General features: G+C 38.4%; 2 protein-coding genes across 16 annotated transcripts in view; both read left to right on the top strand.

Moving 5' to 3' along the window:
* LOC138762153 (myosin-IIIb-like) overlaps window positions 1–22,778 on the top strand; it is a 550,501-nt gene that overhangs the window by 511,916 nt on the left and 15,807 nt on the right. For 7 of the 15 annotated variants that reach the window (XM_069935652.1, XM_069935655.1, XM_069935654.1 and 4 more), the window contains exon 36: window positions 9,873–10,534. The gene's annotated coding sequence lies outside the window, so the exon portion shown is untranslated. Of the gene's footprint in view, window positions 1–9,872; window positions 10,544–22,778 lie in introns of those variants that run through there. The other 8 variants (XM_069935663.1, XM_069935664.1, XM_069935662.1 and 5 more) reach the window with 5 other exon arrangements.
* Window positions 13,590–15,343, top strand: sp5a (Sp5 transcription factor a). Its single transcript, XM_069930532.1, has 2 exons — window positions 13,590–13,715; window positions 13,880–15,343. Exons 1-2 carry the CDS (start codon window positions 13,665–13,667, stop codon window positions 14,954–14,956), a joined length of 1,128 nt encoding a protein of 375 aa, XP_069786633.1. The 5' UTR covers window positions 13,590–13,664; the 3' UTR covers window positions 14,957–15,343.

Raw genomic sequence — 22,778 nt, 5'->3', positions numbered from 1 at the left:
TGACTTCCACGTTGAAATGTGCAGTTACAGAAGTTGGCAGCAAACTGACTGGGATTAGCTAGAGGTTCTCCATAGAACAGAAAATTGAGGGACAATGTTTTCTCACCCAATGGGGAAACAAAGCACAGTGTTCTAAGTAAATGATTTGCTCCTGAATGGGTGTCAAGAAAGGAACCAAGAAGTTAGCAAACAATTGCATGAATCCAAACTATATTTTAACACCATTAAAAAAATTATAAAGATGAAGTTAAATGTCAACATTTTATTACATTGCTAGCAACAATAAAATATCTTGCAAGTTAGTATAATGGTATGTTTTTAGATGGTGTTCTTTTCTGTGTGATTTCTGGGGGTATGAGATTTACAGAATTGGGATGGAGCTTCAATGACCACATTTCATGTTTTTTTTGTCATTGAACAAATCATGTTTGCTCATCATTTACTTACTTTGCAGGAGATTACAGTTCATGGTTCTCATTTCTGATTTAACCACCTATGATGTTTCAGTTTCTTTTTCTGGAATAGAAACTAACCTTTTGATCACATGAAAATAAAGGCAAAAATTTGGAGTTAACACAATCTGTTTCAATCCTGGGCGTTCCCAAGTGAATAATTCAAAGGCATAGAAAAATGGGAACACAAAGAAATGGAAATGCAATTTTCAAAGAATATAAACTGGATTTAGTTTCAAACAATTGCTTACCTGGACTGCTCAGGGCTCTTTGAATATCCACAGTAATTTACTTTTTTTTTTAAAAACTGATAAGAGTCCAATTGGCAATTTGAATCACTTCTGAGGGTATTTAGATGAACATGGAAGTGTTGAATTTCCTAAGAAGTGCTTGTTGCTGTATTCCAACTCTCCTCTGATCTTGGATTCCTTGTGGAGTTGAGTGCTGATTCATTAACTTGCTGCAGTTTCCCAGCTGAGAAGAAATTCGTGCTAGATCGGATCTAGAGCAGATTCAGCAAAATTATTCATCCCAATGGACAGCGGCAACAGTGAGAGAGGGAGGCCAGCTGATAATAAATTAACTTAAAGTTAAAATGTTGTGAACTATTTTTAAGTGAGTGTCAATTATATTCATAAGCAATTCAAGCTCTTTTGTCAATTTTTTTGGTTTTGGAGGCTTGATTAAACCAATATGCCCAAAGCATTTCTTCAAGACAGGAGTTGCTCTTTGTGATAGTACAGATTCTATCACCAATGTGTATACGTACTGTAGAGCGCGTCGAAAGAACCAAAGACTTGTTGATCCAAACCAAGGCTTTTATAAACAAAAGACTGGAGCATATCACAAGTAGGTCGAGCAGTCCAGACTGACCTGGTCTGACTAGGAGCAATCCTTTAAGACCTGCCAGTAGATGTGGCTATGCTCTCAGCCAATCACAGTTATCCTACACTACAATCTGTACTATCACATGTACATTCTCCCTGTGTCTGCGTGGGTTTTCTCCGGGAGCTCCGGTTCCTCCCACCTTTCGAAAGGTACCGGGGGTGTAGGATAATTAGGTGTAAATTGGGCAGCATGGACTCATAAGTCAAAATGGCTTGTTACTTTGCTGTATGTCTATATTTATAAATGTATTTATTTAAATTCAACCTAAAGCTACTGGACTTCAGGCTTCTGTACCTTCTGCCTGAAGGTAACTCAATAATTCTGGAGATCGGTGATACTGAAAGATTACCATAAAAATTCTGGTTGTCAGAAAACCCAGTTGCTTTCCTAATGTACTTTAAAAAAAGGAACTTGCCATTTCCACCTATTTTGTCTGGCACATGACTGCAGTGAAACAACACATGGTTGAGTTGATGAGTTCTGTAGTGGAGCTCAATTTTTTAGGCCAATTCTTGTATCATTTATTTCCAAAGAAAAAATAATTATTCTTTATTTCATGAGATGTAATGGCTTCAGGAGAGCATCATAGTGGGATTTATAGAGTACACATTCAATGAGACTATTGAAATAAGAGAGAGATGATCGCTTTCTAGTGATTATAGTACAGGCCCCACCAATCATCAGCAGGAATTAGAGGAGCAAATATTTTGGGAGATCACATTAGCTGCAGATGAGTTTAACTTGCCTAATATTGACCAGGACTATCTCAGTACCAAAGCATTGATTAAAATTGTTAAATGTTTCCATCAAAATTATCTGAAGCAATATGAAGATAACCTAACTAGAGAAAGGGTTTCTCTTGTCCTCCCCTTAAGAAATTGTGGCTAGGAAATTGGGCCAGTGACAATAATTTTATTAAATTTAAGATAGATGTGGAAAAATATAGATCTGGTCTAAATTGGATAAGGCTAATTTTGATGTCAGTAGACAGGAACTTGCTGTAAAAAGACATCTGGCAAGTGGGTAGCTTTTAAAAATGTGATAAGAAAACTTTGGGAGCAACATATTCATGATAAAGTGGAGGACAAAGCAGGCAGGATTATGGAACCTTGGCTGACAAGGGATTTGGTTGTGGTCAGGAAAAAGGAGACATATGTCAGGTACAGGATGCTGGAATCAAGGAAATGCTTTGAGATGTATAAGGCATATATATATAAAACAACTAAGAAAAAAAAACTAGGAGAGCAAAAAGGGGATATCATATATCCTAGGCAAAAAAGATAAGAGAATCCTAAAAGATTCAGTAAGTAACTAAGAGAGTAGATCCCCTTAAGGATTAGTGTGGGCATCTATCTGTGGAGCAATAGGAGATGGAAGATGTTTTAAATTCACATTTCTTCTCTGTATTTAATGTAGATGAAGGCATTGAGGCTGGTGGGTTCATAAATTTAGATTACAATTTAAAATGTAGACATACAACTTGGTAACTGGTCCTTCTGGGGAAGAGAACAATTATATCATGAAGAGTTTCAACATTATGAGAGAGTTGGTGCTGCTGGCAGTCTTGAAGTTCAAAAGGTGGAGAAATTCTGCAACCCTGACCAAGGATATTGTGGGGAGTAAAGGAGGAGAATTCAGGGGGCTGACGAAGGTATTTGTATCATGTATTGTCTCCAGTGGCCACCATACTATAGGAAGGATGTTATTAACCTAGAGACTGTGTAGAAAAGACTAACAGGGCTTGTTTATGAGAGTTTGGATATGCTGGGATATTTTCCAGAAGGATAATGGTGACCTTATAAATGTTTATGAAGGGGATAGATGGAGTAAATATTCACACAGTGATTTTTGGAGGGAGGGATAACTAGAGGACATAGGAACTAGATGGAAAATATTTAAAAGGGATCTCAGGAGCAAGTTTTTGTACACTGGGCATCTAGAATGAGCTGCCAGAGGAGAAGGTACAATTACAATATTTTAAAAAGTATTTGGACAGATACATGAATAGGAAAGGATAGAGGAATATTGGCCAAATACGCAAATAGCATTACTATACATAGGCAATCAACACAATCATACATCATTACCTGATCAGGAAGTTGAGCCTGCTGGGTCTAAAAACCTCCCTCTGCAATTGACCTGGTCGAGGAGACCTCAGGCAGTCTGGATTGGAAACAGCACTTCCAAGACCATCCCACTGAGCACGCCCCCCCCCCCCCCCCCCACCCAGGGCTGCCTGCATAGTCCACTGCTGTTCACTCTGCTGACCCATGACTGAAAACCAAAACACAGCTCGAACCACATCATCCAGTTCACCGACGACACAACTATAGGGGGCCTTATTAGTAAGAATGATGAGTCAGCGTACAGAGATGAGGTTGTTGCTTCAGGAGGGCCTGGGGGACCACTCTCCGCTGACCACTGACCGTTGTCAACTCTACTGTTGAGGTTGTCAAGAGTATCAAGCTCCTTGGTGTGCACTTGGCAGAGAATCTCACCTGGTCCCTTAACATCAGCTCCATAGCCAAGAAAGCCCAGCAGCACCTCTACTTCCTGCGAAGGCTGAGGAAAGTTCATCTCCCACCCTCCATCCTCACTACATTCTACAGAGAATGTACTGAGAGTTTTCTGAGCAATTGGATCACTGCCTGGTTTGGAAGCTGTACTATCTCAGACCACAAGATTCTGCAGAGGTTAGTGAAGTCAGCAGAAAAGATCATTAGTGGCTCTCTTCCTACTATGACGGACATCTACACCACATCATGCACATGGAAAGCAATAAACATTGTGAAAGATTTTACACACCCCTCATGTAAACTGTTCTCCCTTCTGCCATCTGGTAGGAGGTACCATAGTGACTGGGCCCTTGCATCCAGATTTAGCACCAGTTTTTTTCCTCCCAAGCCATCAGGCTCCTGAATTCCCAGAACATATGTGGATAGTGTACCATGGACTTTTACTGTATATATCTTAATATTTTAACTTCTATTCTAACCTGCTCCGTCTATCTCATCTTTACCATGCAATGCATGGTATGAATGACAAATAAAAGTGACTTGACTTGTTTTTCATGGATGATTTGGGCTTCACAATCTATTTCCATGCCATATAATTTTATGAAATCCCTGAATCTACCATCCATGAATAAAACATTGCATTCTCTTTAATCCTCAGTATTTAATGTGTATGTGTGTGGATTGTAATTCTCTTTAATATATTGCACTACACTGCATTAATTACATTTTATTTTTTACTTATTTGTTTCAGTTTTTATTTTGTGATGTATTTCTTCATATATTTATTTTGCAAAACATTTAAAGTATTCTCTAAGAAGTATGCATTTTCTGTTTTGCCATCTATGGGAATTCCTCATTGTGATTGGGTGTTCAGCTTGCTTAGTAACAGGACCATTGCTGGACATCTGTGGTCATCTAAATTGATGTCTAATAACAAGCAACATAATGGAAGGAAATCCATACAATGGACATTATTACATTATTGGGGGGCAATTTCCTTTGAAATCAGTGGGAGAAATTGTTACTTTTGTTAACACATTAAATATCTTGTTTTTTGGTCCTGCAACGCTGAAGTGCTCATTAGTATATTCTGATAAAAAGCTGGGAGGGTGAAATCTAATTGGAGGGATTTGCTGTAAAAGCTCAGCATAAATCTTGGACCAGAGATGGAATGGTTGATTGCAAGGACAGGGCTGTGTTAAGAGTTGTTATGTTTTTGAAATAAATGAATTACAAAGATGTATTTAGAGGTCAAGGAGTAATTCCTGAAGAAAGAAAAGCTTTGAATAAGATCAATTAACATGATGGCCAGGAAAGAATGTTTGTTTGATCATTGTTGCCATTGAGAATATGGTTGAGGGAACATAGGATAGATAATTGAAAGAATGATCTGAAAGAATAAAAAATTGTTCCTGAGAGTTCTTGGCAATCCAGATTTCAGAAGACCTGACCTGGAGCCAGCACATTAAGGCAACCATGAAAAAAGCACACCAACACTTCTACTTCTTTACTTTGTGAGGAACCTCAGGAGATTTGACATGTCATTGAAAGCTCTGTCAAACTTCTGCAGGAGCACTGTGGAAAGTAAAGTGACAGGTTGCATCACAATTTGGTGTGGGAATTCAACTACCCAGGAATGCAGACGTCTCCAGAAGGTGTCAAACATAGCCAGGTCCGTCACAAGCTCTGACATCTCATTCATTGAATGCATCTATGTGAGATGGTGCCTCAAGAAGGCAGCCAACATCATAAAGGACCCCCTCATCATAGTCACCAAGGGTGCAGTGCTATTTTTTTTAGGAACTCAACAAAATCTGCGACAAGGAGGTCTCGCAAGACCTGGGCTTGGTGGTCACCATGTTATAGCTGGAGTTGTATAATTGAGAGCGAATGGTAAGATGATAAAGGAAGACAACCAGTCGTGGAAGAAACAGGTACCTTGTATATCTAGAATAGCGCTCAGCCGGGGTAGGGGGGGTGTTGTTTATGTGGTTTATTTTTATCATTTAGAGCAAGTAAATAATTTGGTGCATACTAACAATGAACTCACTTTCATTATCAGCTAGGAGAAAACTTAAACTGATAAAACCTGGGGTCAAAGGGAAAGTTTGAAGATTAGCCCATTGGGCTAAAGGAAAATGGAAAAAGTGATAGGGGCAGCTTAATCTTATTGACAATCAGTGATCTTCTCAGACCTTGTTGCCATTGAGAGCTTAGGAATTGAAGTGAGGCATGACAGAATGCTGGAGGAGGCGCTTGTGAAGAAGCCAACTGAGACCTCACTTTCACAGTTGGCTTTCTCTTTGTCTACGACCTGTGTAGTCATTGTGAACTTCAGACCCTTAATTGCACTATGAAAATACAATTTAAATATCTAAACTGTTTACCCCTCGCCATAATAACACTCTTGGACCTGCTGCTTCCTACAGCCATAAAGTACACATGTGATGGATGTGCTCCTGTATTTATCTTTTGTACCCCATCTAACCTTCTCTACTTGTTGCAGAGAGTTAATGTCATGGTCTTTATCTTTTGGAAGTCAAATGAAGCAGAGAATGCTTCTGTAAATGCCATAAAACACTGTAGTGTGGTACTAGAAGACTGCAGATGCTGAAATCTGAAATAAAACTCTATCTGCTGGGGCAACTTAGTCGGTCAAGCAGTATCAATGGGAGAAAGAAAGTGACCAATGTTTTGAGCTGAAACTTCAAGTCTGACGAAAGTTAGTATTGAGGCAGTGTAAAGAGGACAGGATGGGATTGGGAGAGGTAAGACGGGGCCCCAGCAGGCATGACAAAGAGAGAGAAGGGCAGGCTGGCAGATGCTGTCATAGGGAAAGTGAGGCAAGAAAAATAAATTGGTTTGGTGGAAAATCAGTCATGTGGATGATTAGAAGACAAAGCCTGCCAGCGCTGGGATCTAATAAACAGACGGCAAGAATGGTGGTATAGAGAGAGACACCAGATGCAAACTAGAGGAACAATATCATATTCTGCCTGGATAGTCCACAGTCCAATGGTATGAACGTAGACTTTTCAAATTTAATGCAATGAGCCCCTCTCCCTTCTCTCTACTCCTTCTGCTCTTCTTCGTCCCCTCATTTTTGCCCCCTTCCCAATCACACTGCCCAACTCCCCATTGTCATTATCCCCTCCCCCTCCCCATTGGATTCTATCTTTTCTCTCCTCTCCCCCACCTCAATTCTGCCTCTTCTCTCTTGATCCAACCACTCTCATATACCACCATGTGTCTTCAGATTATATGTAATAGCAAGCTTGTGAAGTCTAGGAGAGTGTAGTGGAAGGGTGTAGTGTTTCTTGACCTTTATCTTTCCACTCACATTCCACTTTAAGTATTCCTAATGCTATAAGTGATCTGTGATTTGTAAGGGATTGCTTAAGGTGGTATGTGAACGGGAAGGGAAGGTTGAGAATCACTGCTCTAAATCCAATTGTAACTGAAATATTTTGCTTGAGAAAAATTGTCATTGCCCATTTCCTTTGCAGTTATGAAACTGTGCACATAACCAGTCAATTAAGTACAATTAAAACAGTGGTTTTCAAACCTTTTCTTTCCACCTCCAAACCGCCTTAAGCAATCCCTTACTAATGACAGAGGACCGATGGCATAGGGAATACTTCAAGTGGGATGTGGGAGGAAAGGAAAAGGTTGGGAACCACTGGTGTAAAGTGATCTTTGAATTTGTCCCTCTGATGATCCCTCTTGTCCCAGTTGTGGTAGCAGAGGACATTGGGAGGGCAAAGGCTCTCTCATGATACTGAACAGTAACTGATAAAAGATAACCATCACACGTTTGGAAACCATTTCTGTAATGAGGAGGCATGAATATCTATTCAATTGGCACTTAGGAAAAGACCTTCTGGGATGTGCCATCTCCAAAAGTGCTTTGAGGTAATCAAAAATGTTTTTAAAAAGGACAGTAACTTTCATTACAATTAGTATGACAGTGCAACTCTGAATGTTTTATATAAATAGAGATCAATACTGTCCAAGAAATGCCAGGGTGCAGCATTTGGGAATTTCACATTGAAATGGTTTGTTCCAAACATCAGCATAAACAGAATTGAATTCAATTTGGATTCAAAAGTACCTAGTAGAGTGAGTGAATTTGCATTTGGAATTTGACAGAGAAGTGTCCAAGATTGTTCCATGTTTTAAGATTAAATTTGCAATTGTACATTATTCTTGGAAATTATGCAAAAATGCTTTAAGTGAACTCTGTGTAGGTTTTGCTAACTGGTCTCTGCAAGAATGATGATATCAAATCACTACTAGCTCAACAACAGACTACACATTGAGGTCAAATCCAGGAAAAAGACTCGGGGCAGTTTAAAGCACTTCTCGAAAATAAAAATGAAAAATGCTTACTTAATAATTAAAGTTTGAAGTTCAATTTTATTGTCGGAGTATATACATGATATTACATACAACCCTGAGATTATTTTTCCTGCAGGCCAGGCAGAATTTCTACTTATCAGTAACTAAACTGTACTCAAGAAAACAGATACAAAAGAGAGAAATGTAAATAAACGGTGCAATATAGAAAATGCAAATTCAGTCATAAATAACATGCAAAGTAAGAGCCCTTAAATGAGTCCCTGATTGAGTTTGTTGTTGAGGAGTCTGATGGTGGAGGGGTAGCAACTGTTCCTGAACCTGGTGGTACGAGACCTGAGGCACCTATACTCCTTTACTGATAGCAGCAGTGAGAATAGAGCGTGCCCTGGGTGGTGTGGATTCTTGATGTTTGCTGCTGCTTGCCAACAGCAGTGTTCTATTTAGAATTTGATCGTGGGAAGAGTTCTGCCTGTGATGTATTAGGTTGTGTCCATCACCTTTTGCCATGCTTTCTGCTCAGAGCTATTGGTGCCTCCATACCAGGCCGTGATGCAGCTGGGCAGCACACTTTTCACGATACATCTGTAGAAGTTTGCCAAGGTTTCTGTTATCTTTCCGAACCTATGAAGATCCCTGAAGAAGGAGGCGCTGACATGCTTTCCTCATGAAGACATTAGTATGTTGGGTCCAGGGAAGATCCTCCAAGATAGGGACTCCCAAATTTGCTTACCCTCTTCACCTCTGTTCCCCCAATGATCATTAGACCATAATGATCATTGGTTTGCTCTTCCTAAAGTCTACAATCAGCTCCTTGGTTTTGGTGACATTGAGGGTGAGGTTGTTGTTAGTGCACCGTTCAGCCAAGTTTTCTATCTCCCTCCTGTAGGCTGACTCATCCCCCCATTTTATACAATTTATTATGTGGTCCCATCAGCAAATTTGTAAATGGCGTTGTTGTCATACCGAGCCGCACATTCATAGCTGGAAAACAAGTAGAGTGGGGTCTGAGAAGGCAGCCCTCTGGTCCTCTGGTGCTGATGCTCTTGCCATTCTGCACTGATTGGGGTCTGGAGGTGAGAAAATGTGGAGAATGGACTCATTTATTTCACCCTATCAGTTTCTGCCAACTTAATCATATGGATACAACTGAAGAAATAATATTAGTAAAAATATGAAATATAATACAGTGAAAAGTATAGAACATGACAGGAACAGGCACCTCACCTGCACGAGGCTTTCCTTGCCAATGTGGATGAATTGGTTTTGTTTGGCACCTTGTTTGAGAGCATCCTCTTGTTCAGAATTACAATTGTTTATCTGAAGAAGGATATGGTCCATTTATCATAGCGTTAATACTCAAAATGCTGTTTTGTATTTCAAGGCAATAACTGATGTAGTGTGGATTCTTTAGCTTGGTAGACTGCATAAATTGTTTCCTGCTAATTCTCAGTTCTATTTTAATCTCTTCAGTCGTGTCTAAGTTCTATTTTAAGTTCTGAGGAATCTTGATGTATGTGAACAAATAACAAGAATGTTTCCTGTTTAATTGTTAATTCAAAATGGTAATGCTAAAATCAAAAATTTCAGCAAACAGGCTCTTTTTGTTGGCCTTTAAACATGATCTATTGGATGATTTTATTTCTTGTTTTATTTTCAGGTTGACTTGGACTCTTGCTTGAAGCCAAGGAACATCATTGCATTCTATATTTATTGTTTGATCGAACTTAAAAATGCATATTTCATTGGTGTATAAATCAATTTGCAACAGTGGTTTATGCTAAAACTTAATACTTTCATGCAGGGGCTGAACCATTCTTTGTGCAACTTAAAAAAGAGCAGTTTATTATCAGCATCGGTTACAGCAGGACACAGTGAGTGTATCTAATGTTTAGGATATTTTTTATGAACAAGTATATTTAGGATGCTGAATGTTACAAGTTTTGCAAATGCTTTGTCAATTATACTTCTCGCATAATCAAGTTTGCTTTGATTGAAATGAAAACTTTGCGCAATTAAATTTAAAGTATTTGACTTCAAATGTCTGACTTGATAATCATTTGAAAGATGCTTTGTTTTACTTATCAAGTGGGTGATTCGCTTTTAATTAGGACTTTTATTATTTCAAGGAACGATGAATATTTCATTGGTGTATAAATTAATTTGTACAGTGATTTATGTTAAAAGTTAATACTTTCATGTAGGAGCTGAAACACTATTTACTTTGTGCTACTTAAAAGAATAATTGGTTATTGACATTGGTTACAGCAGACACAATGATAACTATCTATGTATGCTTATTATATTTCTTATGAGCTGAACTATATTTAGGATCCTGAATTTTACAAAAGGTTTTGTCAATTATACTTCTCTGATAATCAAAATCTGATCAATTATTTTTTCAAAATATTTGCTTTGAGATGAAAACTTTGTACAATGAAATTTAAAGTATTTGACTTCAAATGTTCGACTTGATAAAGATACCAAAGATACTTTGGTTTACTTATCAAGTGAGTGATTTGGTTTTAATTAGCACATCGATGTGATGCCAAACATGGCTGGATGTCTCAGAACATTTGGCAATGAACCTAGTGCACTATAATTTTCAGATGAATATGTATTTGGGCCTATTAATGGTTTGAAAGGCATTCATACAAATCAATGTTTCAGTAAAAGTATCAAGCTGAATAAAATGATGTTCAGAATGACATCTTGTTTTCTATTCATTGGAATTTTTATGTTACCTATATGTCGATAGCAATACATTTGCTAGATTAGTTGTGCTTATTCATGATTTAGTTCCACCATCAAATATTCAGTTCAATTTTCCAAATCGGCAAGCAGGTATGTGCCTTATTAAGATATTTCTAGAGGCACAGAGCGTGTGATAGAAGACCCGTTTAACCACATAACATCAAAGGAAAGCTTGGCTTTATACACCCAGCTCTTTGCTTTTTTTTCTTTCAAGAGGACTGTTACCAATCTGTCTAGCCAAATTGTAATCAGTGAAATGAAATGCAGCTAGCACAATTTTTTTAAAGAAACAAGGATTCAAAACAGCTCCCATTTTTTTTAACCTTTGTTGAACATGACATTTAATTGATGCAGGTATTGTAAAACCTGCATGTGTAACACAGCTATTAAACTATCTGTGCCAGATTAGGTTTATATGAAGCTGAAAAGGCTAAAATAAGCTCAATAGTTAAGCCCTAAAATATTTCCAACATACAAGTTATATCAGACGATTGTCTCAGGAAGTCAAAGACGATCTTTGATGCTTTCTGAAAGTAATTTTGATTAAAATGTGTTTTCTTAGCATTCATTTCCATTAATCAGAAATTCATTTAAATCTACAGGATACATCCATTTTTTTTAAATGGCGCTTTAAATAATAAAAAGCAAGTAAGAAAAAAAAATCCACGTTAAATGCATTAACTCGGCAGTACCCTGCATCAGCGTGAAATTCCCATCTCACCACGATTGAATCTGGAGCCGTGGGAGAGGACTTGGCGCTCTAATCCCTTCAAAAGAGCCGCTCCATTTAAAGCTATGCAAGTCTCAAAAGTCTTTGAGAGGACACCAATTGTTGCTACAGGAAAGGGTGATAAAGATCTCTGTGTGTTATCGTTTAGAAGAATTTCGTTTGCAATGTGCGCACAATTGAAGTTAACGACTGCTTGTCAGGATCATGTTACCTGAGGGAGGACCTCAATAGTGTTTTTTTTACTTTCGAAATCGACCCAATGAGTAGCTTAACTTTGCTTCACCAAATGTTAGTTATCAGTAATGTTTTGATAGACAGATATTGGTGTGCATTGCATGTCTGACGCTACGACCTGTGACAGTGAGACTGTACATTTAAAATGAGTAGAATTTTTCAGATAATACCACGAATTATTTATTTGTAGCCAAAGATGATGTCTGGCATGCTCCTTTTTTTTAATAAATACACCTTGATTTCAGATTTATAGCACTAATGATCCGAGTAAAATAATGAAATTGCCCAATTAACTAGATGCATTCAAATTATTTCCATTTACCAAGCAGCTGGTTATAAAAATATACTAAACTTATTCAGGAACATGACTGGATTGTGTACAATATTCTTGCTCTATCCCCATTTATTGATATTGTGTTGAAGCAGAAGAGTACAGTTCCTTTCGTTAACAGATTCCGCGACAAGTGTTGGGATAGAGGGTTTGAAAGAACTGCTTAAGGCGGAGTTCAGGCGGAGAAGAGAAATTGTTTCCACTTTCCTTGAACCGAGGTGCTCCGCCTCCGCAGCCCAGCACATTGCCACCACTTTAAGGAACGTAACAGAGCTATCAACAGCCTTGACTGCCGACCTCTGATCTCCCCACGCTGGTCTCAAACAAAATGGGGACAGAAAATTATAGTCTGATCGTTACCATTTCTGAACTGTTTTGATTAATCGGTTTCACTGGTATTACGCCATTTATTGCTTCCCTTTAGTTAAACTAGTGAAAGATACCATCATGGTTAAAGTTAGATTGATGAGTGAATATTCTGCGCTAATTGATTGAAGGAAGGGACTTTGATCTCTATTTGTGTCATATGCTTATATCTTAACGTGAAGATGCTATTCTGAAATTCGGTGGACCATGTTAAATTTCCGCCCCCATCTTTACACGAGTGGTGGGAGGTGGGGTGGGATTGGATTTATACATCACTGCAAAGAGTTCTGTCACTGGAAGAATCTCTGGAGTGTTGGCAGTTCTCGGAAGTTTAATAGAAGACCTGTCTGCAAAGAATTTCACCAAACTTTTCCCGAAGTCAGCAACTCTTTCTATCGTTTAAACTTCCAGGAGTTTGTGCTGTTCTCGACGCCGCGATTTATCTCCAATCGCTTTTATTTGCTATAAGTCATCAACACAGTAATGTTGGAACAGATTTCCTGGAGATAACAAAGACACATTGTCACTTAGGGCTGTGCAACAAATCCTTAATGACAAAAAAAAGGAGATCATATGACTGAAACAACCAATCGAATGGTCTCTTGGCGGCAGTAGTGCTTTGATCAAGTAAATCCAATTATTTGTGTATATACATTTCCCACATAGTGATTACTTCATTAATTGTCCCGCCTTTATCTCCTCCTTTACCATCCCCCCTAATAATCAGTTCTTTTATCCATACCCACAAACACGCCATAGGAGCTTTGTGTATTCAAAGGATTTGGTTTCCCTTCTGAAAGACCCGCTATTCTTTGATGATTGGGCAGCGGCAAACTTCAAAGCCATGACTCTTTCTCCTGACTGGCTGGCGGTCGACCAAAGTCTTATCAAATTCTAAGAAGTGATCCCTCGAACACAGATATTCCAAGGATATCTCAGAATAGCAGGAGGAGGAAAGAAAACTCTCCATGCGGCCGATTTCCCTTTAGTCCCGGTTGAGACATCGGCCTGCCTCCTTTCAACAACTGATACGGGGAATGGCTGCTGTAGCTGTTCTTCGCAGTGATTCCCTCCAAGCATTTCTCCAGGTTAGTATTTTTAAACATTTAAATAGTGATCTTTCAGTGCATATTTTCAATCGTCTGCGAAATAATGATCAAACTTACAGCAATAATGCTTGAAAGTGCGAATATTTTCGGCAACCTCCAATTAAATCAAACTTTGTTTCTCTCTCTCTTGTTTCCCCGCCAAGGACCGTACCCCAAATTCTTCCCCCGAGTCGGCCAAGCAATCTCCACTGGCTCTGTTGGCTGCAACATGCAACCGGATCGGACAGCCTGGCTCAGCTCACGCTGATTTTTTCCAGATCCCATACGACCCTTCTCTGAGTTCTCCGTCTCGCATCTTCCACCCCTGGAGTAACGAGATCGCGTCGAACCCAGGCAGCATGTCAACCCACTCCAGCCTCGCTCTAACTCCTCCCAAAGTTCATCAGCTGCCGCCGCATCTTCAGGCGCCTTATGGGTCACATGAACTTCCTCTCACTCCACCGGCGGAGCCGTCTTACCCATTCGAATTATCCCCCGTCAAAATGCTCCCTTCGTCTATGCAGACCTTAGCTTCGAGTTGCCAACCGACCTATGTCCCCGCCGTCACCTACGGGACATCGACTCCTATCAGTTCGGCTATGTCAGGGTTTGTCCCAACGGGATCCGCCTTACTCTCACATCAGCCCAGGCAGATACCTCCCAACCAAGTCGAGGACATCCCGTGGTGGAGCATTCAGCAGGGCAGCGGCGTCAGCCACTCCTCGTCTATAGCTCCTCATCGATTCCCTCTGCAGCGTTCTTTGGTTTTGGGACATTCTGATTTCGCCCAGTATCAAACTCAGATTGCGGCTCTTCTTCATACCAAATCTCCTCTGGCTACTGCCAGGAGATGCCGGAGATGCCGCTGTCCAAATTGCCAGTCATCGACCAATGGAGATGAGCCCGGGAAGAAGAAGCAGCACATTTGCCACCTTCCCGGGTGTGGGAAGGTTTACGGCAAGACGTCTCACCTGAAGGCTCATCTGAGGTGGCACACCGGCGAGAGGCCCTTCGTCTGCAACTGGTTGTTCTGCGGCAAAAGTTTCACTCGATCGGACGAGCTGCAGAGGCACCTGAGGACTCACACTGGGGAGAAACGCTTTGCCTGCCCAGAATGTGGCAAAAGATTTATGAGAAGCGACCATCTGGCCAAGCACGTTAAAACGCATCAAAACAAAAAAACAAAACTAAGCGTGGAAAATGTGAAAAAGGAAGACGGAAATATGCTGGGGCCCAACTGAACAAAGGGAGAACCTGAACGAAAATGCGGGCTATTGATGCAACGAATTGCTTTGGAGGTGCAATATCCTTGAAAGAAGAGCTACTTTTAATGTATATTTGCCGTAAATACTTCCTGACAAACGTGCTTCGGTTAATTTCACAGGTGGTCGCTCTGCTTTAATGCGAGTTGTACATATTTCTAGGAATGTTAAATACTACACGGTGTTTAAATTTGGGATTTAAACGGAGCCCTTGGTGAAAGATCTCAAGACTGCTGTGCATAGAGTATAGCTTTGGTCGAATGAACATGTTTTGTCTTTATTCTAGCTCAATGGGAAGTTTCAGCATGCTTTTTAAAACTTACACCGCTGTATACTGAACCGACCTTGTGCTGTGTGAAAAATAAAATTCCGTTTGGCTTAAATTAAACTGTTCCTCGCTGAGTCGGTCTGACTTGATCTCTTTTTAAAGTGTCATCACTTTACAAGTTACTCAAACTCCGCAAAACGTGACGTCTGAACCGTAGTTGAAGAATTAAAACTGAAGCACTCCCTTAAAAATACAATGTCATTTCGTTTAATGTATCTGTATTTGGTCCATATTCACGTTTGGAGCTTCTGAAATTCTATGACAATTTGTAAGGTGCGACTTTCGAAATGTGATTGCGAATTGTGTTAGTTTGAGGAAACGTGAGCTTGGCGTTTGAAGGAAATGTGTAAACTCGTCACTTTTTTTTTACATTGCTCTGTTAAATGCCCGCGACTTTGCAAGAAACAAGAACCCCTTCCATTGTGTATCCATCTGTTCGTGATCGGGGTGGGCAACTGAAAAATGTATGGAGGGTTAAATCAGAATTTATTGTCATGAACAAGTCAAGAAATTCGGTGTGAAAATAGGCAGTGCAAATTAACAAAGTCATCGTGAAACTGTAGGACAATAATTTTATTGAAGTTAAACGATTCTTTTGCAATTTTGCATGGCTAACACTTATCTTCTGTCGAAGCAAAGTGAGACTGTCACCGAGGTGCACGTCATCCACAGTATTGCATAAAGACTTTTTCAGGTACACGATTATTTTCATCATGTTGCTCGCTTTCTTCTCGGAGCGAATGGGAGGGTTTGCCACAAACTTCCTTCGCACCACCGTTCACAGCATTCGGGAGAAAGTAACGCCTGTAAAAAGTTATATGGATTTGACAGTTAACGTTCTTCACGCAAATATATAGCTGAAGGTGTCGCCATTGGATTAAACTTGTGGTATATTTAAAAAGGTGTATTTATTTCTTACAGTGTATGCACCGACTGTGAAGGCGAATTGCAATGTAATTTCAACCTTTCCAGTTGGAACACCATGAGAGTCGCGTGGCGATCTTGAGATGGGATGTATGAGAATTTTAATACCAAGTTTTTCTAAAACAGAAGCCACATCCACATAGAGAGAATGTCATTCGTGTTTTTATATTTTTACATATTCATATACACCTTTATTTCTATATCGACGGGAAGCAACGATGTGCATTGACATTCTTTCTACGTGCACATTATGGACAATAACTTTATTTCATATTTGAGAGCTGTTGCGGTAAGTTGGAGTTTGCATAAGCTCTCCTGAATCAATTCAGAAGCACTTAAAACAATTGCGGCGTTAGAAAATTATATTTCACATTTGCTCTATTGTTTTTCATACATTTCTAAGGACATTTTCAGGGAAGTTTCCTGCAATACATAGGACTTTCTGGGGATAGTGCCATCAATATCGTAGGTTTCTTAATCAATGCATTGGTCCAGATTCTGTACCATTACTAATGGATTCTGCTACCATTAGATAACAGTCCTCTTAATTTTATTCATCTTTTTTTACTAGATAAATAAAGACACTTTCCTCTTGGGACTAGAATGCCCTCTTTGTGTTTTAGAGACTTAATGACTGTTTAGTTTGCTCAACCAAAGCAGAGGAAGTTGTAAATTTAACCCCTCTGTTAACACTTCAACGTTAGTGACAGAGGCCCAATCTACTCAGTTGATGATTCCGGTTCCCACCGCCATCAATAATTTCCCAAATTGTACATCTCCAGCAAATCTTACATTTTTTCAAAATCGGTCAGTGCATTGGTTTAGATGTCTGGTCATCAAATATATAACCTGTCCATGAAAGTTAATGAGGGTATTTCATAATTTTTTAATTGATTTGAGGGCTTTCATCAAATCCAGCTTTGATTGTGAGTTCGAGATAATTATTTGATGTTTTTCTTAGTGCATTTTGCAAACACTTTATACATTAACTTTGCATGATATCTTGTATGTGGCAAAACCTAAAACTTATTCTTCTCAACTGTTTAAGGTTGGCTCTTGCTCACCATCTCAGGATTTCTCATGGTAGCGCCCTCTAATGCAAATCTGGTCTACATCAAATTGCATCTTTTGCATGTTCAAAGCTTCTAAATAGATTTTATTTTGTATGAGGATTGCAAAAAACTGGAAGGTCAAAATGAAAATGTAAAATACAGATCTTGCATCAATAACTTACACCTAATGCTGTTTGGTTAAGTTTCAGTTTCATCATGGTTACCTAGTTGCCAAGTCAAAACCATATCACAGGTTATATAACTTTTTGTCCCTCTATCTCAAGGTATCTTTGTGTTGGACGTAGCCTCTCAGATCTTGGGGCTCACCTGCTAATGACTTGTAGCTTAAAATGTGTGGTTCTACTGAAAGGTGAATACAAAATAAACTTATTTAGCTCATTGCATTAAAGTAAGTAGATCATATATTTTAAATTATGTAAATGCCAAAATATCCATTCTGAAATCTCAAGCAATCCTTTGGGATCAAGGGTAACTTCTGCTGGTTTTGTCAGTCCTGAGGAGGCAACTGGGGCTAACGTGGGAGTGCTTAGACTCCCACAGTTGAAGCAAGGGATGGATGACAGTGCGGAGGGGGAATGATGGGTAGGTTTCTTAACTTTTTCACATTGCCTCTGTGTGGGGCTAATGTATTGTCAATATCATATAAATGCCCCTTCACTTTGAGTGCATGTTGGCAGAGATTGCCTGTAGTCAGTGGGGATGATGCATTTCTTCAGTGCTCAATGCCAAACTTACAAGGGACGAGATTGCCAGAAGGACAGAGAAAAGAGCATTGTTGCAATGGTGAATTAATTTCAATATTGATGTTGCTTATTACCAGATCATCATGAGTGTCTCTCTATTCTATTCTCTATTCAGGTTATGTTTTAACTTAATTGAATTTGTGAATGTATTCAAGAGTATTCAGTAAAGCCCAACCCAACCCAAGTGGATAGGAACTATGTGATGTATTGTGGCACAATCCCCATTTGGTTAGACAGCCTTGTAGGGCTTAGAACAATTTGCCTCCACTCCAGTTCTGTGGAGAGTGAGGTAGCTGACAAGCCTTTTTTAGGTCCTGCATGCATTGCTGGACCCCATATCCATTTGCCTTCTGTCACGACAGGTCAACAGTAGATGGCATCTTGCTGGTTCTTCACTCTGCACTAGATCACCTGGACCATAAGAATACTTATGTCAGGCTTCTATTCATTGACTACAGCTTAGTGTTTAATAAGATCATACCACCAGAACTAATAATAAACTCGAGGATATGGGATTAACCATAAACTACCCCAGGACCACAAAAATATCTGTCTGCAATATTGAAACATCACGTTTGTTGAACGAAATGCAACTGTGAATATTTATTTATTCTTTTAATATTTATTATAGCCTTTTCTGTCTCCTGGCATATTGTGGTAATTAATTTCTACTATTGTTGTTTGTGTACCTTACATACATGTGTAGCTGCAACAAGAGATAAATTTTGTTTAGACAGTGTATGGCAATAAACGCATACTTGTAGGCTAAGTAATGCTTAATTGGGTGGATAGATGTCTTGTGGTGGTGTTCATTCTGCTATTTGCACATACCTTGCATGTACTCGGTGTTATAGAGACTTCAGATGCTCACTGCCTCCCTGCAGGTTTCTCCATTTTGAATGGTCACAGCAAGAGATTCTCATGAATTAGAGGGGGTGTTGATTTTCTGCGGTGACTTGGTGAATAGCCTTCAACTGTTTTCTCTGTTCTGGATATCTCTTGCTGTGACAAAGCTCGGAGCAAAGCGTAAAGTATGCACAGCTGCTAGCTAAGCATGACCAGAATCAATGTTGGGAATGTGGCTTGAGAGAAGACAATGACATTGGGTTTCCATTTCCATTTCCTGTCCTTCTCCAGTGTTTTGAGCCCACTGCAGAATTTTGTCCATGCCTCAAAGCATGCAAGAAGAGAGAGGGGTAAGGTTTGGAAATAATTCCTGCTCTGTAGGCCATGAGTTTTGTGCCCAGTTTGAAGCTTAAATCAAGTACTCTTTTCCTCAGTTTAAGAGAGTAACTTTAATCTTTGATGTCTTTCTGAGAGGTGGCTCCTGGGAGTCAGTCTGTGGAACATTGATTGGTGAAGCATAGTATGGTCATGAATCTTTGAGCACGGCCTGGATTTACATCATGGATCTTGATTGTTAGGTGGCAATGTTGTTTAGCAGGGATGGGTTGGTAAACAATCTTTATCTTCCCTGTCCATCCTCTTCAGTAAAGAAACCAATCGGACTTACAGCTATGCACGTTTTATACAAACTATAAACTAATGTCTGAAGTTGCAGTGATCTTGGTTCTGGATGGGATAAAGATTAACTCTACTTCTTGAGGAAACTTACTGGAGGTGATGTGGAGTATTGGCAACAAGGAGGGTTGGGGAAGGGGAAGTACAATGATGCAGCTTTCCTTGATTCCAGGCTGCACTGGGATTTAGTGTGTGACCTGATTAGTTAGGATCATATATTACTTGTCAACTTGTACAAGTGTAGTATGACAACACGTTTCTGAGCAAGACCTATTTTCAGAAGAATTCTCTGTATTCCTCTTACTGGGTTATTACATTTTATGAAGCTCTAAGTAAGTGAATCATGGATTTAAAAAAAAAAGAAAAGTAGGGTTTTGTTGTTATTTCAGATATAAAGCATAAATTTTCTTTTTACCAAAAGAGGACTCACATTATCACCTCCATGCTTTCTATTCAATGGGCTGGAAATTCTATGTATCTTAGTTAGCTGGTGTAATTGGACTTGTTTCAAGTTTAAAGGAAATTTCCCAGGCAGGCTAACAGCACTAATAAGGGCTACATTGGTGGCAGCTGATCACCCTAAGCTAATCTGCTCTTCCAATTCCTCCCAAAGTCCAAGTGGGCAGTACATTTTTTGGCTTCAAAGTTTCCATCTCAACCCAATGAAATTTCTAGGAATTCATAAGACCCAAGACTTTCAAGAGGTGAGATAAGGAATTTTACAAAGAAGCCTCCTCCCCCAACATGGGAGCATGACATAAAAGAGAACAATAAAGGAAATAGATCCTGGTTATTGGAATTTAAAGACACGATCTAAATTTATTGAAACCTCTGCAAAGTACAGTTCCAAACCAAAAATGGAATTTACAAGCCCCAGATCTGGAGCCAGTAATTTTGACTAATTTATCTAGGCAAACCAAGTCTTTTGTCTCCATCATTAAACTGAAAAGTAAAGATGAGTAATTAATGAATACTTCTTTATAAATAAAATTGAAATGGCAAAACATTTGGTTATTTGTGAAATTAATGTGTTGCTATAATTTAAGTTTTGATACAGTGTGCAAATGATCATTGGATGAGAGCATTGAATGTCACCATTTGAGGATAAACAAGCTATTGCCAGAAAGTATTTTCAGCATTAGTTTAACATATTTAATTGAATATTGTGACATTCTATACACTTCCCAGTAAGATGTATAGAAACCATTGACATTCACTGACTTTCACATATATTAATAATTAATGAACCAAATATACATGTTTAATATATTGCTCAAAGAACAGTCACATTTTTCTAAAGGCAGAAACTAACGAGATACCAAGTGTTTGTACACGTAGGTTTGTCATAACTGAATTCCATTTTAATCAGCAATCTTGTGTGGTTGCATTATGAGAAATTAAATGGCATCGTAATCTTGTTTCATTAAAAACGTAGAAATGTATTAGATATATTACATGCTTTCTTTAAGTCCCAATGAGGCATCCTATTTAAAACGAATTCCAGTTTCTTTAGGTTACTGGAATATTAATATAATTATTGTATCATGATACTCCACCTTTTTTTTTGGAAAATTTTATTTTGAAGGTTTTAAATCCATATTCAAAATTCATTGTACAATATCATCATATAAAACCATATTACATGTTGACTTTAAAACCCAAATCTATTCTGCCCACCCACCTCCCCACCCTGCCCCCAATCCTCACTCATTTCAAAAGTCATTCCCCTCTCTCAAAATAGGGCCCACTACTAACAACACTTTAAAAATATATAATTATTAAGAATAGAAAAAAATCTCAGGACTAATATCAAAACAAAAGGCATCTTGTTCCCTTGACCAGATCTAAAAAAAATCTGTGTGAATTAAAAAAAACACAGAATTGTAACATTACTTAAAATAGTTATCATATTTTATACAAAAAACCTTATTATATTTGTTTCACACCTTTCGTTCTATCCCTGACACATTCCTTTCAAATACTATTTTCACTTCTTTTGAACGTAGGTCCCAATATCCAGGTATCCCACTTCTCAAAAAAATTATATGAAATAAGGAAAAAAGCAAGAAACCCTCCCTTTAGTGTAAATGCAAAATTACACCAACCGCCCCCCCCCCCCAGCTCTATTTTACGGGTAGTGGGAAAACCCACTAACAAATACGTATGTATTGATTCTGCAGGCTTAACTGAACTTCCAGGGAAAACAAATTTTTTAAAATTAATCACTTTTTTTCAAAAGGATTAATATTAAACAAATAGAAATACACAGGAAGAAATATTATAATTCAGATTTAAAGAATCAAGTTTAAAGAAGTTCTCCTATTTTCTTTCAATTTTGCTTCAAAGTTTGTTCACAAAATTCTTTGCTGTTTAAATATCAGTAAATAACTTATTTTGTCCATTTGGCATCATAATTTTCAAATTAGCTGCTTGACATAGCACAAATTTGTATCCTTTTATCCAAATGGTGTTCTTCGATGGATTAAATTCCTTTCTACGCAATATTAACGCAGAACTTTTTCAGGATAAAAAAAATATTTTTTCACCTTCAACTTGCAGTGATTTTCCTTCTCTCTCCTTCACCTTTTTTGCTGCAGCTCTTAATATTTTTTCACAATCATTAAATTTCATACATCTAATCAATATAGAGTTGTTTTGGATTCATTCCTGAACATGAATAAAGAAATCTATATACTTTCTCAATTTCTATCTTTGCTCCAACATTTTGTATTCCCAGGACATTTCAATTCCTGAAAGAAGCAGATGGAATTTACCCTTTCCACTCCCTCTTGGAGTTCCACTATTTTAACATTATTACATCTAGTAAAATTTTCTAAAAAATACATCTTTTCCAATATTTTTGCTTTTTCTGTAGCCCATTCATTTAATTCTTTTTCCACTTTAACCACTCATTCTGTACTTTCATCCATTTTTTTCTTTCACTTCTGTTACTCTTTCATTTATAATCCCAATTTCTGTTTCTAGTCTGGTCACTACTTTTAAAATATGATCAAGTTTCTTGTTAGTATTCTGACCTTTCGATAAAGTACTTTCATTATATCTTCATTAGTATATTTCCCTTTAGTTTGTACTGTGACAGATTATGTTATGTTTGTATTATATATATATAATTACAAACATAATACAAACATATATCTATATATATGTTTTTGGGAGATAAATTGGGGCAGGGTTTTTAGTGTAGGTCACAT

Source organism: Narcine bancroftii, chromosome 4 (assembly GCF_036971445.1).
Source record: "Narcine bancroftii isolate sNarBan1 chromosome 4, sNarBan1.hap1, whole genome shotgun sequence".
In the NCBI taxonomy this organism is placed as follows: domain Eukaryota; kingdom Metazoa; phylum Chordata; class Chondrichthyes; order Torpediniformes; family Narcinidae; genus Narcine; species Narcine bancroftii.
Note: the sequence above shows the minus strand (reverse complement) of the source record. Positions and strands in the feature narration are given on the sequence as shown.

Bases quoted from the DNA above. Each gene is read 5' to 3' on its own strand.
- sp5a (XM_069930532.1), top strand. From the start codon at position 13,665: ATGGCTGCTGTAGCTGTTCTTCGCAGTGATTCCCTCCAAGCATTTCTC. The intron at 13,716-13,879 runs GTTAGTATTTTT...TTCCCCGCCAAG, and splicing joins CCCTCCAAGCATTTCTCCAG to GACCGTACCCCAAATTCTTC.